At 39.5% G+C, this 18,454-nt stretch overlaps 1 protein-coding gene across 11 annotated transcripts in view; it reads right to left on the reverse strand.

Moving 5' to 3' along the window:
- The window catches only part of LOC129733964 (otoferlin-like), a 183,766-nt gene that overhangs the window by 60,947 nt on the left and 104,365 nt on the right, over positions 1 to 18,454 (reverse strand). For all 11 annotated transcript variants that reach the window (XM_055666704.1, XM_055666453.1, XM_055666650.1 and 8 more), the window contains 2 exons: positions 8,078 to 8,136; positions 7,719 to 7,905 (listed from right to left, as the gene is read on the reverse strand). In XM_055666704.1, coding sequence (XP_055522679.1) covers positions 7,719 to 7,905; positions 8,078 to 8,136 — 246 coding nt within the window. The remainder of the gene's footprint in view (positions 1 to 7,718; positions 7,906 to 8,077; positions 8,137 to 18,454) is intronic.

The raw sequence follows: 18,454 nt of genomic DNA on the forward strand, positions 1-18,454 counted from the left end.
TGTACACTGAAAATGGCTTGCTACTCCTAGGCACCATTTTGACGGTTCTTTGTACAATTTCAGCTGATTCTGGTCAATCGCGGGCAACACACGGGCGATCAAATATGCTATGCTATGCTATGCTATGCTATGGATTTGCCTCTAAATCAAAATTTAAAGCGATGACATGTGATTCTTTTTTCATTAAAATGTTTGTTTATGTTAAAATATAAAATGTATGTTTGAAGATGATTTTCTGTATACAGCACAACAATATTGCAGCCTTCTAATAGCGCTCTCGATCAACCAGTTTAGTTGAGAAAATTCGTTATCGATATTGTTTTAGCACATTTTGCATGTTGCAGGATAAGAACAACGATACACCGTGCCCCAGAGCTGAGTCGAGAAAAATTGCAGCTCGAAAAGATTCTCGACCTGATCGGGGATCGAACCCGATATCACAACCGTGTGGGAGCCAATCGACATCGCTAACCATAGAGCCACGAAGACCATATACAGCATACAGAATACAGAAAATCACCGAAAAATATTTTTTTTTTAATTTATACGTTTTTATACGATTACATGCGAAACTTTGACTTTTTATGCGCAATTCGCCTCTGAATCAAAATTCAATGATTTGTTTTTTTTTTGCAATGAAATATTCGTTGTTCTTTCATCTACAATTTTTTTTGCAGAATAACCCATATCTCGAGCATGAACATTTTACATTTCTGATGTTTTCGTAGTTTTGTGAATAGTTACATTTTACGGCATTCGATTTACTTTTGTACTTTTGAATTTGAATTTGATTTTTATTAGAGAGCTTTTAACCAGAAGGTCATTCAGCTCTTAATCTTACTGTTTTACTTTTTTTGCGTTAATCCAAGCTAGAACTCACATCTAGCTGCAGGAAAGGTTACGATTCATTTGTTTGAATATCGATCAAGAGGCAGCTTAAGCATTAAAAATCTTTTATTTTCTTATTTTCTACAAAGTTTTGCGGATTAAAAAATGGCGGTTTCAGGAAAATAACCTAAAGTGATATATGGCCAACACACGACGTGGACCTCCATACGTCATTTTACAGCGATGACACATTTTTTTTTCATTAAAATGTTGGTCACGTTCAGAAAAGACATTTGAAGAAAAATAACAAGTATCTGATTACTAAATTTGATATATTATTCCCAAAACTACATGAAACATGCAAATTTATGACTTCTAAAGTGATATTTGGCCAACAATTTCAATACTTTCGAAAGTGGAACTCCATACGTCATTTTGAAATCCAAAATGGTGACTTCCAGTTTCTGTAAATCAGCCCAAAATCACAAAAAACAATCCAATATGGGTATTTCCGTTCTGCGCGTTCTCAGAATATTGAAGTAGGGTATCGAACGTCTTCGTCAGTGGTTTTCTTCGGTAGTTTTACTGGCGCAATCTTATGCAAAAAAGGTCCGAAGAAAACCACTGACGAAGACGTTCGACACCCTACTTAAAGTGATGATGGAAGTATAGTCCCGGAGCTGCAGACAATGACGCAGTTTCACACACTAAGTTCCAAAAAAGGTGCTGCTGTAGACAATCAGTGAGATGCAGGGGCGGATTAACGCGAAAGCGAAGCAGACAGTCACCTGCTTGTCAATCATCGAAGGGCGCCAAATAAGTAAGCGAAAATTGAAAAAAAAATCGAATTATAATAATAATATTGATGTTCGGCAGGTTTAGTTGACTTTTGTTTTTAGACTGCTATTCCTGAAAATTATCGAGTAAATAGAAAATTGTAGGATAACATTCGACTTGGACTCGGATGGACAAATACTAAGGCAAACATTAACGAGTGATGAACAGTTCATCGAAAAACGATCTCAATGATTGCACGTCTTCATAGGGAATGATTGAAGATCATTTCCACAGCGTCGCCAGAACTATTTGGTTAAAATCCGTAGATTCTACGGATTTCCCCTGATTTCCCCTCTTTTCTACGGATTTCCCATATAAATGTTTTTCCGTAGAAGTGAACAAATCCATAGATTTACGGATAAATTCGTATATCTGGCAAGTCTGCTTCTCCATGAGCGCTTGTCAACTTCTCAAGGCTTGCTTGGCAGCGCCTACTTCGCCACCACCTTTTGATAATGGAGCCAAAGTGTTCGTCGTAGGTCTTCGAATCAGCGTCTTCGTGAACAGCTGGTCGGTTCAAATAGGTTCCATGTTTAGGCATTCATCTGTGATCTGGTCGTATATAAAATGGTGTTCGATGTCAGGTTTTAAGCCATCCCTATGAAACTACGGTTGTCCTCATAAATCGTCACCGGTTGCACAATCTTAACACCAACATCAACCAGCAATCCGGCTAATCAAATCACTCCAGCCACATCAGCGCTCAATGCTACGTGCTTCTTGCATGACCGCGAAACTGTGGCCGTAAACTTCGAACAAGAGGCCACTTACTGATTTGCGAACCATTGAGTGCGTCTCAGTGTAAGGGAAACAATCTTCGTTGAATTTGACGTCTCTTGCAATAACGATTTCGCTCGCTAATTTGTCCCAAAGCTGGTATCTATTCGGAGTGTAGCCAATCGTAACCATTTCTCGGCTCTTGGGCTCTAATATCGTTTCTCTGCTGGTTCGGGATACATGTCATAGCATCCGGAAATCCGCATGCTGTCAAAGTCTGGTTTGCCGTTCATCCGCTTCTCTGCAAGGGTTGCGTTTCCAGCTAAAGCCACCGTAGACAACATCTCCGTGGCTTTTAAATTAGACAGAATTGATCTTGATTATTGATCTCTCAACCAGCGTCTGATTGAAGCGTTCAGCTACCCCGTTTTGCTGTGGGGTTCCATGAATCTTGTAATAGTTGAATGGCTCATTTATAAAATATTCGCGGCCTTGGTCCACGGTGAGACCTTTATTTGCGCCTAAGCTAACGGTTCCCAGCGCTGCTTTGAAATAGCACATGAGTCGCAGAATCCAATCGAATCCAGCTCCTTTACAAAACCAAGAGTCATCTTGTGTTTCGCAAGGTTGTCCAGTGCTTGTTGACTTACATGTCCCATACGACGATACTACAAGTTACGTATCTCGGCAACGCTGTTATTGGCTTGCCCAAACGAAACTATTTCCAGAGTCAGCACCTACCACCGATCAGACCATCATTTTATTCGTTCTGGTCTTCGCGAGCAGTGAATAGTACATCAATACCATCTTGTGTTGTGAAAGCTTCTTAATCGAAGGCAAGTTTCCCCTATATTGCCAAAATTTTAACCGAATGCGAGGCGCTCACAAAATTAACGAAATTCAAAAAAAAAATGTACTATCCTGTTCATTTTCTGTTATTTTAGCAACCGAAACCAGCTGGGATGAGGGTGTTCGCAGCGAAGAAGTCTTCGGTTGCCGATATAATGTCTATAGAAATGACCGTAACTATCAATTATCTGAATTGCGGTGTCAGTAGACTTTAATTCAGCGCTTATCGACACCATTCAGTTTAAAGAGTTCGAACATGTTTGGGTGAAAGCAGAACTAGCGAGAGAGACACACGTATTTGTCTCTGTCTATTTCCCTCCAAATAATGCGCGGAATGAAATCTTTGAAAAGTTTCTTCATGTTGTTGAAAATATTGCATCTAAGCTGTTACCTGAAGTAAAACTCCACATATACGGTGATTTCAACCAACGCAACATTGATTTTATTCCGGACCTCGATAACCATAGCATTTTACTTCCTATTATTGGCGAAAATGAAACGCTGCAACTTCTTTTTGATAAAACCTCTAGTCTTTGTCTTAATCAAATAAATCATGTGAAAAATGGACAAAATTGTTATCCAGATCTGTTAATGTCCAACATTAGTGAAGACTTTTGTGTGACGAATTCATTACAACCATTATGGAAGAACGAAGTTTATCATACAGCAATAGAGTTTTCTTTATTTGTGCATGTGAATAAAAGACCTGACGAATATGAATTCGAAGATGTTTTTGACTTTCAGTCAGCAAACTATGATGAATTAAAACATAAACTAAATAGTATCAACTGGCAAGATGTATTGTTTGAAGACGGAAACGTCGATTCGGCTATAGAAAATTTTTATAACATATTATCTGATTTATTTATTAGCGAAATACCATTGAAAAGAATAAGACGTCATGGCAATTCCAAATACCCAGTCTGGTACAATAGACAAATTAAAAACTTAAAAAACAAAAAACAAAAAGCACATAAAAAATACAAAACTCATAAAAATCGTGATGCTTTAACAACTTATCTTAACATTTGCGGCGAATTAAACGATGCCATTAGTAACGCATTTAAAGAGTTCACATTAATGACTGAGCTTGAAATCAAATCCTGTCCAAAAATTTTTTTCAAATTTCAAAATTCAAAATTTTGTTAAATCGAAGTTAAAATCTGAAAATTTTCCTTCAAAAATACAACTGCATGACAAAGTTGAAGAGAACCCGGCATACATCTCTGATCTATTTGCTGATTTTTTTCAACAAAATTATGCAACTTTCTCCGAATCTGATCGTGACTATACATTCTTCACCAACTTTCCTGAGTTTCCCAACTATTTCGATATTGAACATGTCGGCACACGCGAAACTGAAGATACTTTAAAAGCTCTGGATGCGTCTAAAGGTCCGGGACCAGACGGAATTCCGCCAGCATTCATGAAACATTTAGCTAAAGAGCTAACTTCCCCACTGTTCTTGATTTTCAATATGTCGCTGGAATCCGGTTGCTTCCCGAAATTCTGGAAAAACTCATATCTAGTGCCTGTGTTCAAATCTGGTAAAAAAACCGACATTAGCAACTATCGAGGCATAGCCATTCTTTCCTGTATACCTAAGCTTTTTGAAGCAATAATAAACAAAAAGTTATTCCACCAAATAAAAAATAGAATTACCCCAACGCAACACGGTTTTTTCAAAGGGCGCTCAACAACTACTAACTTACTCGAGTTTATTAACTTCTCTTTGAACGCAATGGATAAAGGTAATTATGTTGAAACCTTATATACTGACTTCAGTAAAGCTTCGATCGCATTGATATACCCCTGCTTCTCTTCAAGTTACGAAAAATCGGAATTCATCCACAATTACTCAAATGGATTGAATCGTATTTGACAGATCGTCAACAAACAGTCAAATTTAAAGGTAGAATATCGAAACCTATTCAGGTAACCTCAGGAGTTCCTCAAGGCTCTCACTTGGGCCCTCTACTATTTATATTATTTGTAAACGACATTTCCTTTATTCTAAAACATGTAAAAATTCTTATTTATGCTGACGATATTAAACTTTTCATTGAAATTAAAAACGCTGATGATGTAAATATTTTTCGTAACGGGATAAAATATTTTTACATTTGGTGTAAAAAAAGCCTTCTTCAGCTAAACGTTAAAAAATGTAGTTCGATGGCTTTTGGCAGAGAAAGAAACATGCCAAGCAATATGATTTCCTTAGGAGATCAGGTAGTAGAGAAAAGTGAACGAGTTAGGGCCTAGGAGTCATACTCGACTCAAAATTAACATTCACTGATCACTACAATACAATTATTAATAAGGCTAGTAACATGCTCAGTTTTATAAAACGTTTCTGCTATAATTTCCAAGATCCATACACAATAAAAACACTTTATAATTCCTATGTCAGGTCACTTTTAGAATACTGTAGCATTGTATGGTCTCCGTTTTCTGCAACACATGTAAACAGAATAGAATCAGTGCAAAAACAATTCCTGTTATATGCACTTCGTAATCTACGATGGACGTCATTTCCCCTACCATCATATGACGAACGCTGCAGACTTATTGACATCCAATCATTAAAAGCCCGTCGTGAATTCGCAATGATGTCATTTGTTAACGATATCGTATCTCAACGTGTCGATTCACCCGAAATATTATCAAAACTCAATCTTTATGTACCTTCTAGAAATTTACGAACTCGGACTTTGTTTTCTTTAAATCATCAACGAAACAATTATGCTAAATACGGGCCAATTAATCAAATGATGTTAGTGCATAACCAACACTGTGAAACAATTGACTTTTCTATGTCGAGAACTAAATTAAAACAATATTTCAACTCAACGCGCAATTTAAATCGATAGAAAACATTCATTGTAATAATCCGTCAAGTGAAGAAATTATTATTCAATTATGTATAAACTCTTTTTTTGCTCCTACTAGTATAAATAGCATATAGCATGTAAGTTAGTTTTAAACATATGTAGTCTACTTTTGTTTGACGAAATAAATAAATAAAATAAAAAATAAATAAAATAAAAACTTCAAGATAAAAAATCTGGTCACAATATCTCCTGCCGCGTTCTGACTTCTGACGTACACCCGTACAGGTTCCAAAAACAAGCGCTTGGTCGGAAAGGGTATGGCCTCTGTTTTTTGGCATGTACGTCATCAATTACCTGCAAAATGACTACGGGAAAATAAGTTTCCAAAAAACTTCATTCCATTAAAATTCTAAGTTTTCAATTTATGCCAAAATCGATTGAAAATTTCCAACACTTCAAGAGCATTTAAGAATAGATAATAAATTTGTTTTTTTTTTGGTTGAATGTGTAAAATTTTTGACTACTTTCGAATTTTGAATTTCAATCAACCGACGTCAGCAAAAATTAAAAGAAAATAAGACCCAACACAGATTTATACTGGCACCGTTTTTTTTCATGAATGTGAGGTATCGAATAATATTAAATTTGTTGTAATACGTTAACATTACCTTACTTTTTAGTACCTAAAACATTTTATTGTGATTCAATTGACCGAATTTTTCTGTTGAAATATTCAGCAAGTTTACATAATATTCGCCGTTGATTGACATTTTTTTGTGAGGAAGATGAAAAATGTACCACACGCATGCCAGAAAACAGATATTATAACCTCGGCATATTAACTGACAAAAAAAGCTTTCCAGATTCCAGCTTGTTAATTTATTTTCAGAATATTCATGAAGAAATGCTTAAAATGATTAATTATTAACCCAGACTCAGGAGCACTTTTTCTAGATCCATTTTTCCGCACTCCCTGCAGAATATTATAACATTCATTTTGCTTGATAAAATTTTCAATTCCAAATCAGTGTCAGCACGCTCAAAGTGTACTCGAAATTGTACATTAAGCAGAAAATGCAGTTGTCAGAGTGCCGGCGTGAACTGTCTCTCCTCTGTCCAAGACGCTGGCATGTCGAATGTAGAGCAAACGTGTCTCACTACTAATTAGTTAGTTAGCTGAAAAGTTAGACTCGAGAACGTGATCGTTCCGAGCTCAATAGACCAGAGTGCACCAGTCTACCTACACCTGTTCCGTTTTTGTTGTTTACCAAGACGAAGGAGGAAGTGTTTACAGTGAAAAGGAACCTTGATTTACGTGTCTATTTGCCAGTATCGGAGCTACTGAATCGAAATTACTTCGCTTTGTTTGTGTGTACGTTGAGGAAAGTTTCTTCGTTTCAACTGAGTAAAGGTTATAAGCTTCAGCTGCAATCAGATTATGCAGATGAGTACGTTTTATGGTTCTTTGAAGCATTCGAACTAGAGAATCGAGATATACTTAGAAAGTATTCATATCACTTTTCTATAATCAAATTTTAAGTTTCGCTTGCCAGAGAGCCAGACAGGCGATGAATTTTCTAAGAACTTGAAACTACTTCACCTGCAACTGCCGGGATTGAAACAGAAAAAGAAAGGAAAAATGAGACCCCAACTAACCTTGCATTAGCAGCACGAAGCGGCCGATAATTTTTGTGCTGCTGGTAATTGTTCCCCGGCTGCCGCCGCGACTCGTGGCCGACCCTCCGATGCCGGTTTTGAGCAGAATCTTGGTTGTCTGCTGCCGCAGCTCGACAATCACTGCCTCGTCCTCGTCGGCCGGTCGGGCCAAAGGCCAGATGAAGCTCTGCCATCGGAAACGAGAAGAAACACAAAACCGGAAGCTCGGATTAGGATCATCTTGCTTTGGGCTTTGGGCCACGCTAATGAGGTTAAACCAAAATAAGATGAAACAAGCTTTGCTGGGTAGGTTTGAGCGAAAAAAAAAACAGAGGGCTAACCATAATGTAATTGTTTACCTGGTTAACATCGACAAATTCACTGCTGCAGTTCAGCTCGGTTGTTGTGTGGGCTACACCTGAAAAGGGATGAAAGTCATCAGTTAATTGATTACACGATCAAGTTAGGAAGTTTAAAATTAAATGAAACTTTAAGTTTTGTTAATTAATACGAGCCGTTTCAATCTGGTTGTCTGTGGTTACCGGCAGTGGAAGTTTTTCGTTAAGATCCCAGCAAGCCACTCATGCAAAAGCAGTGTTAGGTACCGATAAATCAATGTCTTTTCCAAGCCGGTCCAATTCCAGGGGCAAAAACACTATGTTATTTAATCCCCGGAAAACCGGAACACGGCTTACGGTAAATGATTTCAGCAAATACGTCAAGTGGCTGGCAATTGCTTTCGCCATCAATTATGTGTGTGTTTGTGTGGCAGTCGGTAGGAATTCAATTTCGCTTCTGTCAAAGGCAATCGTTATGTTTCCAACAGTTGAAAATTTAATTTTGGATTGAAAACACAAACGAATCAAAAAATTATGCCCGTAACCGTAAAGGTAAGGTAACATTGGCAACATTATTATATTTTCATTTTTTTACTTTTTTTTATTTCGCTCTGCTGCAAAACAGTTTCATGTGAGTACAATAAAATTTTATGAATGTAGACACCATTCTCACATCTCAAAAGGAAATTGAAATCGTAGGAAGAAGGATTTCCCATTTGTAAGAAAATTTTGAAGGTTAGCGTCAGACATTATTTAAATCAGGAATTCCGTCACGAGACTGGATTTTAAAATGTCATCTATCAAGCTTTATCGATTGTTACGGAGAGCAAAGTTCGTTCCTGCCTTGGTGAGGTTTAAGTTATATTCATTTCTAAAAACCGCATTTCATTTTGTGGAGGAAAGTTAAACATGAAGCCGAGGGTTTACCAGAGTATTATGAAATTGATCCTACGTTGATTGGGTTGAGTCTCGCCAGCTAACAGTGGTGAATGGTCTATTTCAAATTCATGAAGAATTATACACCATTTGTTTCACACAATTTTATAATTAAAATTGTTGAATTATTTTAGTTTAGTCAATTGACACAAATAATGGAAATCAGTCACGTTTTGATAATCTCGTTGTGCTTTCCAGCAAATATGCAAGATAAAAATGATATTGTTGGCTGTAATTCTAGGAAGGAAAGCAATTTTTGTTCGAGAATAATAATTTACAAAATGTTTTCATCAAAGAAAATCTCGCCTCATCGGATTCGACTGGCATCGATAATGACTCAGTTCACATTTTATTTATTCAACAATAATTAATATGTAAGACATCTTTCACAGATGATCCATTTTTGGCAAATGTGGATTCTGAATCGAACATTACAACAAATCTGAAGCGGTCGATCACGATAACCAGTCATGCCTTCAGCCAGTTTTCCTGCGATAAGAGTAATGGTTGACGGAGTAATTGACCAGCTGTTGCTGGTGGAAAATAGATTGAAACCTAAATCGAGTTAAAGAAACATTGATAATTCATCTGTAAAATTGATTTTTTAGATTAACGTTCTGTTTCTATAAAGGACAACACGGAATCAATGCTTTACCGTTATTAATTTTATTCTATACCTAGCCTGGCTTTATGATCAAAGGTCAAAGAATATTAACTTTGACTTCGCATCATACTGCCTATTTTTGCAACAGACGTTATAATCAATTCCAACCTTGTTGTTGTACCTTGTTGACGTCAGCGTTTTAAAAGCGAGCCATGGAAGAAATTTATGCAGATACTCGTGTTCAACATGTAGAAAAAATATTATATTGATAATTATCCTATCATGTAAATTTTGTACATTTAACTATCAAATCATTCTGTGCCGAACACGCATCAGTACTGGACGTGTTTGGTGATCGGTCCGATAGAGTATAAAACAAAAGACGTGTGAACAAGTGTTGGCATTGTTTGCCTGGTCGAGTGAAATAAATCCGGGTTCAAGGTCGTTCCTTTGTGCAACTGTTTCGCATCGTGACTGCCAGCTGGTGCGTAAGCCGATTTGGCTGCTGGCTGGATTGTGCTACAGCAGTGGACGAGACACAAACGAGGAAAAAGAAGAAGCCATCAGTGTCAGCGAGTCGTATCGCTGTGTGGAGTGATCTCACACCTGGCTCGCTGCTGGTGGCTGTTTGGTGCTGCTGTATTGGTGCTGCTGGCTGTAACGGCTGCTACTTCGAACGATCGGACAACCAACCTTACTGGAAGGGAGAAATAAAAAGGTACGTGTTCTTGTCAGCGCTAGTGCGCTAAACATAGCGCGATGGATGTAGATCCCTCGCCTCCCGCGCCACCATCCCCGAACCCCTCTGACCCTGACCCTTCTGTTACCCCCTCCCCTGTTCATTCTTCAGTCCCCCCTCGCCCCAGGCTTTACCCAGACGGAGCCCAGGGCAGCTATACTGTTTATTTTCGGCCAAAGGCAGGACCGAAATCGAAAAAGTTGAACCTCTTGCAGATTTCTAAAGACCTGACGAAGGAGTACAAGGGCGTGACCGAAATTTCCAAGGTCCGGCCTAACAGGCTCCGTGTCGTGGTCGGTAACCTGAAAGAGGCCAACGATATAGCTTGCTCTGAGCTCTTCACACGCGAGTATCGCGTTTACATACCCGCACGAGACGTGGAGATCGACGGTGTCATAACCGATTCGAGTCTGTCCGTCGAGTGTATACTGCAAAGTGCCAAAGGGTGCTTTAAGAACAAAACGTGTCCCGAAGTAAAGGTGCTCGACTGCAAGCAATTGCGGTCAGCATCGATCATCGGTGGCAAAACAGTATACACTCCGTCAGACTCGTTTCGAGTTACGTTCGCCGGGTCTGCACTACCAAGCCACGTCTCGATCCACCGGGTTCGTCTCCCTGTGAGGCTCTACGTGCCCCGCGTCATGAACTGCCTGAATTGCAAGCAGTTAGGCCATACAGCCGCCTACTGCTGCAATAAGGCACGTTGTGGCAAGTGTGGGGAGTCTCATGCGGAAGATTCTTGCAGTGTTAACGCTGAAAAGTGTATTCACTGCGGAGAAAATCTGCATGAGCTCTCGACATGTGCGGTGTACATGCAGCGCAGGGATAAAATAAAACGGTCTCTCAAAGAGCGTTCAAAGCGTTCCTACGCTGACATGCTGAAGAAGACCGTTACCACTTCTCCCGTTACTTCGAACCCCTTCGATCTGTTGCCCTCTGAGGAAACCGATTCTGACGATTCACCAGCGGGAGCATCTTACGCCAATCCTGGGGAGTCTAGAAAGAGGAAAAGTGTTTCCTCTCCTAAACTTCCCAGAAAAGGTCCTAAGATTTCTCAAAGTGAAATGAAGGTTACAAACAAACCAAACAGTGCTGCGGAAAAACCGAAGCAAACTCCTCCTGGGCTGGCAAATTTAAAGTCCCAGAAGGAGTTCCCAGCACTGCCAGGAACATCTAAAACCCCAGTTGCTCCTTTTACACTCCCAGTTGATGAAACAAACTCTGGATTAGTGAAATTTTCTGACATTGTGGACTGGATTTTTGAAACTTTCAATGTACCCGATCCAATTAAAATTTTTCTTACAGCATTCCTCCCAACAGTTAGATCATTTTTGAAGCAGTTGACTGCCCAATGGCCTCTCCTTGCAGCGATTGTATCCTTCGATGCCTAATTCAACTGCGTATATGAAGGATTCTATCTCTGTCTTACAGTGGAATTGTAGAAGTATTTTACCAAAAATTGATTCGTTTAAAGTTTTGATAAATAAAAACAAATGCGATGCATTTTCCCTTTGTGAAACTTGGCTTACTTCAAATATTGATCTCAACTTCCATGATTTTAATATTATTCGCCTTGATCGAGACACCCCATATGGAGGAGTACTTTTAGGGATTAAAAAGTGCTATTCTTTCTATCGTATTAACCTCCCCTCGATTCCAGGCATCGAAGTTGTCGCATGTCAAATGACAATACAAGGTAAAGAGCTTTGTATTGCCTCAATATATATTCCCCCCAGAGCACAGGTTGGGCAACGGCTGCTCTTTGATTTAATAGAACTTCTTCCCTCGCCACGTTTGATTTTGGGAGACTTCAACTCTCATGGTGTGGCTTGGGGTTCCCCATACAATGATAACCGCTCCTCTTTAATCTATAACCTTTGCGATGACTTCGACATGACTATTTTAAACAACGGTGAAATGACACGTATCCCGAAACCTCCAGCGCGCCCAAGCGCTTTGGATCTATCCTTATGTTCGACGTCGCTACGGTTGGATTGCACATGGAAGGTAATCCTCGATCCTCACGGTAGCGACCATCTGCCTATTCTTATTTCAATTACTAACGGGTCAACTCGCATGCGACCAATTGACATTCCGTATGACCTCACACGAAATGTCGATTGGAAGTTATACGAGGAAATGATTTCAAAAGCGGTCGAGTCGATTCAACATCATTCACCACTTGAAGAATACAACCTCCTCGCGGGCTTGATTCTCGACGCCGCGTTGCAAGCCCAAACGAAGAAATATCCCGGCGTAACGATCAAAGAACGGCCTCCCACTCCGTGGTGGGACCAAGAGTGCTCCGATGTCTACACGCAAAGATCCGACGCGTTTAAGGCCTACCAGACGGGAGGTATACCTGGCGACTATTTACGGTATTCGGAGCTTGATACCAAGCTTAAAAGCTTGGCTAAAGCAAAGAAACGTGGATATTGGCGTCGGTTCGTGAACGAGACGTCGAGGGAGACATCGATGAGCACTCTTTGGAACACAGCCCGAAGAATGCGGAATCGCGTAACGGTCAACGAAAGCGAGGAGTCTTCAAGTAGGTGGATATTTGATTTTGCCAGGAAAGTATGTCCGGACTCTGTTCCTGAGCAAAATATTGTTCGCGATGCGTCTCCGGGCCACGACGCGATAGAATCACCTTTTACGATGGCAGAACTTTCAGTTGCCCTCCTGTCCTGTAACAATAACGCGCCTGGATTAGATAGAATCAAATTCAACTTGTTGAAGAATCTACCCGGCAATGCCAACTTTTATGTAAATGACATCGACGAATGTCTGGCAAATTCATGCACGATAAGACAACTTGCAGACGACAGTGTAATCTCTGTTACAGGAGCCAAAGCTGCCGATTTGCAAGGACCATTGCAAGATACCTTGGACAATTTGTCTGCTTGGGCTTTACAGCTAGGTATCGAATTCTCTCCGGAGAAGACTGAGATAGTAGTTTTTTCTAGGAAGCATGAACCTGCTCAGCTTCAAACACAATTAATGGGTAAAACGATTTCTCAGGTTTTGGTACACAAATATCTTGGTGTCTGGTTCGACTCTAAAGGCACCTGGGGTTGTCACGTGAGGTATCTGATGAAAAAATGTCAACAAAGAGTGAATTTTCTTCGTACAATAACCGGACAATGGTGGGGAGCCCATCCAGGAGACCTTATAAGGCTTTACCAAACAACGATATTGTCTGTTATTGAATACGGGTGTTTCTGCTTCCGCTCCGCAGCAAACACACATTTGATCAAACTGGAGCGAATACAATATCGTTGTTTGCGTATCGCCTTAGGTTGCATGCAGTCGACCCATACGATGAGTTTGGAGGTTTTAGCTGGAGTACTACCATTGAAAAACCGCTTCTGGAGCCTGTCTTCTCGTATTCTAATCAAATGTGAGGTCTTGAACCGTCCCGTGATTGAAAATTTTGAAAGGTTAATCGAACTTAATTCTCAAACCCGTTTTATGACATTGTATTTCAATCACATGTCCCAAAATATTAACCCTTCTTCGAATATTCCAAATCGTGTCGACTTATCAAATACTTCTGATTCTACTGTGTTTTTCGATACATCCATGATAGAAGAAACTCGTGGAATCCCGGATCATTTACGCGTGCAGCAGATCCCTAAAATTTTTTCCAATAAATATCGAAACATCAACTGCGACAATATGTACTACACTGACGGATCACTTCTTGATGGGTCCACTGGCTTCGGTATCTTCAATAACAATTTAACCGTCTCCCATAAGCTCGATAATCCTGCTTCTGTTTACGTCGCAGAATTAGCTGCAATTCAGTACACCCTAGGGATTATCGAAAAAATGCCCACGGACCATTATTTCATCTTTACGGACAGTCTCAGTTCCATTGAGGCTCTCCGATCGATGAAAGATGTTAAGCACTCTCCGTATTTCCTGGGGAAAATACGGGAACATCTGAGTGCTTTATCCGAAAAATCTACTCAGATTACCTTAGCGTGGGTCCCTTCTCACTGCTCGATACCGGGTAATGAGAAAGCGGACTCTTTGGCTAAGGTGGGCGCAACAAACGGTGATATTTATGAAAGACCAATTGCCTTTAATGAATTTTTCGCACTTGTACGTCAGAATACGATCATCAGTTGGCAAAATGCTTGGACCAGAGGGGAATTGGGAAGGTGGTTACATTCCATAATCCCCAAAGTATCGACGAACCCGTGGTTCAAGGGGTTGGATGTAGGTCGGGATTTCATTTGCGTGATGTCCCGGCTTATGTCCAATCACTATAGATTTGACGCGCTCCTCCGTCGTGTTGGGCTCGGGGAAAGTGGTATCTGTGCCTGTGGTGAAGGTTATCACGACATAGAGCATGTGGTTTGGTCATGCCCTGTACACCGTGACGCCAGGTCTAAATTAATAGCTTCCCTGCAGGCCGAGGGTAGACAGCCGGCTGTTCCTGTTCGTGATGTCTTGGCGAGCCGTGACCTATCCTACATGTCCCTTATATACGTTTTCCTGAAATCCATCCACGCCCCAGTCTAGTCCCGTTCCCCTCCGTCTACACCCAACAAAACGACAAGAACACGTTTGAACCTTAAGCACAAAACCAGCAACCAGACCCCGCACAACAGAACCAGGACCCAAGGACTACGAGCCTCTGTCCCAACTCACGACATCGTGGCTCAGCAGAACGAATCCATACATGCCATTCGACGATTATCAGACGACCATTGAACAACAAAACACTGATTGGAAATCCCATGCTAGTTTTAAGTTAGACTTAATTTCAGCTCGTAGTCGGCAGCGAGGATAAAAAATTTGCTTTAGTTTTTAAGTCATCAGATATAATTGGCGCCGTTAAACATTAAATTGTATTTGTGCCGTGTCAAATAAATGTTATGTGAAGAAAAAAAAAAAAAAAAAAAACTATCAAATGGCACATTGTTTATATAATTTCATACTGTTGTAGGAAAGCTAATAGCATTTGAAATCTGACCCTCTAAATGTTACATGTCTATTTTGGCTATTACAGAATGCACCTTAGTAGAATAAAAAATAGAACTGAAAAATAACACGAAGTTGATTCAGAAGCAGCAAGAAATTTTAAAGAAACTATAGTTTATTTTCCAAGACATTTTCTTAAAGCATTAGAATCACTTTGAAGCCCTTCAATAAACTATATCTATAGTTATATGGATTTTTTCTAAACTTTATTAAGTTCTTTTGAGTTCATTCTAGTTTCTTTTCGATCTTTTTAGTTCCCTCTTGCTAAATTCTTTCTAGAACTTTCTTCGTCTCTTAGGCCTTTTTTTTAGAACATTTATATTTTTTTTTGTATAATAAAACTAGACTTTCTTATATCAGATTTATATTTCCTTTCTATTTCTTCTCTTTTTATAGGACTCCTTTCAAGTGTCTTTTCAATTTTGTCCAAGCTCTCACAGTAACGTTTGCGGTAAAAAAATGGACTTTTTTCAGATGGTAATGAAAAAAACTAAGACAGATAATTGAGTTGGATAAATTTCCCATTAAGGCCGATACAAATTTCATTTTCATTTTATGTCACCCCCCCCCCCCCCCTTCAAAAATGTTTAAAATTGGAAGGGGAAGAAAATAAAAGTTCAAGCCGTTCTGTTAATGTTATTGACCTTTCGACAGCGTATTTGCTTAATTTAGCAACAAACAAGTCCAGTGACAGTGAAAGTATCATCAAAAGACAAGCCAAATGATTATTAATGATAATAATGTGATATTTTTCAACACACTTTAGCATGCAAGTCACAAACGTCGTAACTTGCACACAATTTTTTATGAAAGCTATTCCTTTTTTTTCTTCTCAGTGTTATTTATTTTTTGCCCTCCCCTTAGCTAACTTTGATAACCGTGGACATAAAAACTTTTCAAAATTTGTATCAGCTTAATGGTAATTATATTATCTTATTTGAAAAAAAAAAATTCTAAGCCCTTGCAAGCGACCTTCCAGCAGTTAACCGGAACGAAAACATGCGTGTAAGTAAGTTTTTAGGCTCTTTCTTCGTTTTTTAAAATTAATTCCCCCTCTGTTTTCGCGACAAAATTGTTGGAATAGATCTTTCGCTTCAAGTTTGCCCAGAAATTCTCGATGGGACGCAGCTGGGGTACGTTGGGCGGATTCGCCGACTTCGGTACCACATCAATATTCAGCCGCTCCATCTCCTCCAACATTCGCTTCAGGTAGTGGACCAACGCCAAATCTGGCCAGAACACCGTGTCTTCCCCCTGTAGTATTTCTTGATGAACGACGCAACTCCTGGCAGGCACTTTGTACCATAAATTTCCCCGTTCACGGCGAGCCCGGAGCGAAAGAAGAGCAACTTTGACATCCCTTTCTCGCTGATTGTCAGCCACAGCCGCACCTTCTTGGGGAACTTTGTATGGGAAATAAACTTCACCTCGGTGCTCACTTCCTTCGTGGGGGAGGTAAAATACGAAGTGCCCTGCTAATCGTTGCCATCTAGGGTGAGATAGGTCTCGCTGTCCATCAACACTGCCACGTCGCGATTCGCCGGGAACTTCGACTCGACCATCTTATTCGGCAATGACGCAGCGAGCCTGCAGCTCCGAGACCAGTTTTACCGCATGCACCAACCTCCCGGCCAAGTGCATACAGCGAATTAGCCACTTTTCCCTCGGTCTTCCTCTTCAGCTTCTTGTCGCTCAGGGTCGTTGGCCGACCGGAACAGGGCTTTCTTTCGATGCTCTGATCGTTGTTCAATAGTGTCATCACAGTTAGAGTTTGACTGATAGAGCTGTAAATTTTTTCTTTTACTAACTCATGGGTTACTATGAGTGATGATTAGGGACAGTGGTAAATCGCGATTTCGCGAAATCCAGCATTGGCCGCGAAATTAGCAACAATCCGTGAAATGCCACGAAAACCAGCAACACGGACAAATCTTAAGATTAATGGGCACCTCGATGGCAACGGGAGGCCTTTTCTACGCAACCAAAAAGATGGCTCTCCTACATAGTACAAGTAGCAAGCATTTTTGCATTTTTAAAAATACGCGACAGTGAGATTGATATTATAATTTTGGTAACTTTTCGGAACGCGGACGGTTTCTTGAACTTTTCCGGTTGGCGAATAAATATTTATCGATTCCCGGAAACTTGGTAACAATTTGAAAACAATTTGACACTGTAGTCCGTACTGCAAAGAAATCATGATTATACGAATAATTTACCGTATATTAAATTAAATAACAACAGTTTTTTATTGTTCATTGTTGCACTTAATAGACGTTTTCTAAAGAAAAGGTTGTCGTGAAATTACCGCAAATTTTTAATATTCTCTATTTTGCCACTCGCGAATTTTCAATTTTTTTGCCGCGAATTACCACTGTCTCTAGATGATGCATGAGTCATTAGTGCGATTAAAGGTAAACCCATGAAAAATAGGCAATTTTTGTCAATTTTTTTACCGTTAAAGAAGTTTTTTTAGACTTTGAGACTGCTTTTGTGATTTTTCTCACACATTTTTCAATTCTTTCTCAGATGTAAATATGTACATATGTGAGTGTCCAGAGTGTCGAAAATTACCTGCAAATATGCAAGAGTAATTCAATAGGACATTTTTTAATATGTGAAATGTTCTAGAACAATGAAAATTGAAAATTTTCTCCTATAGCAGATAATTACACTAAAAATTTCTTTTTAAATTCTGTATTTTTTTTTGTTACCGCCTCCTAAATTTCCGCTTTTATCAATTCCGTATTTTCTCTGATACCTTCTCGTTTTCTTACTGTCTCGTTTTTTTGTTTCCTCTGATTTTCTATATAGATATTTGAGTAATGCTTCCTTTCTTTTTCTTTCACTTTGTTCTTTTTTCTCTCGTTTTCTCTCTATTCCCTTTTATTTCTCTCCCAACTTCCTTTATTCTCTCTTCTCTCTTTTTCCTTGCTCTCATTCTCACTCCTCTCTTCGTTTTTTCTTACTTGCTCTCACTAACGTTCTCTCTCTCTCTTTCTCTTTCTATCGCTTTTTTTACTTTCCCCTCTCTCTCTTTCTTTAATATCTCTACCTTTTCTCATTTTATCTCTCTCTTTCTCCTCTCTTTCTACTATTTTTCTCTCTCTTCCTCCTCTCTGTCTTT

Source organism: Wyeomyia smithii, chromosome 1 (genome assembly GCF_029784165.1).
Source record: "Wyeomyia smithii strain HCP4-BCI-WySm-NY-G18 chromosome 1, ASM2978416v1, whole genome shotgun sequence".
In the NCBI taxonomy this organism is placed as follows: Eukaryota; Metazoa; Arthropoda; class Insecta; order Diptera; family Culicidae; genus Wyeomyia; species Wyeomyia smithii.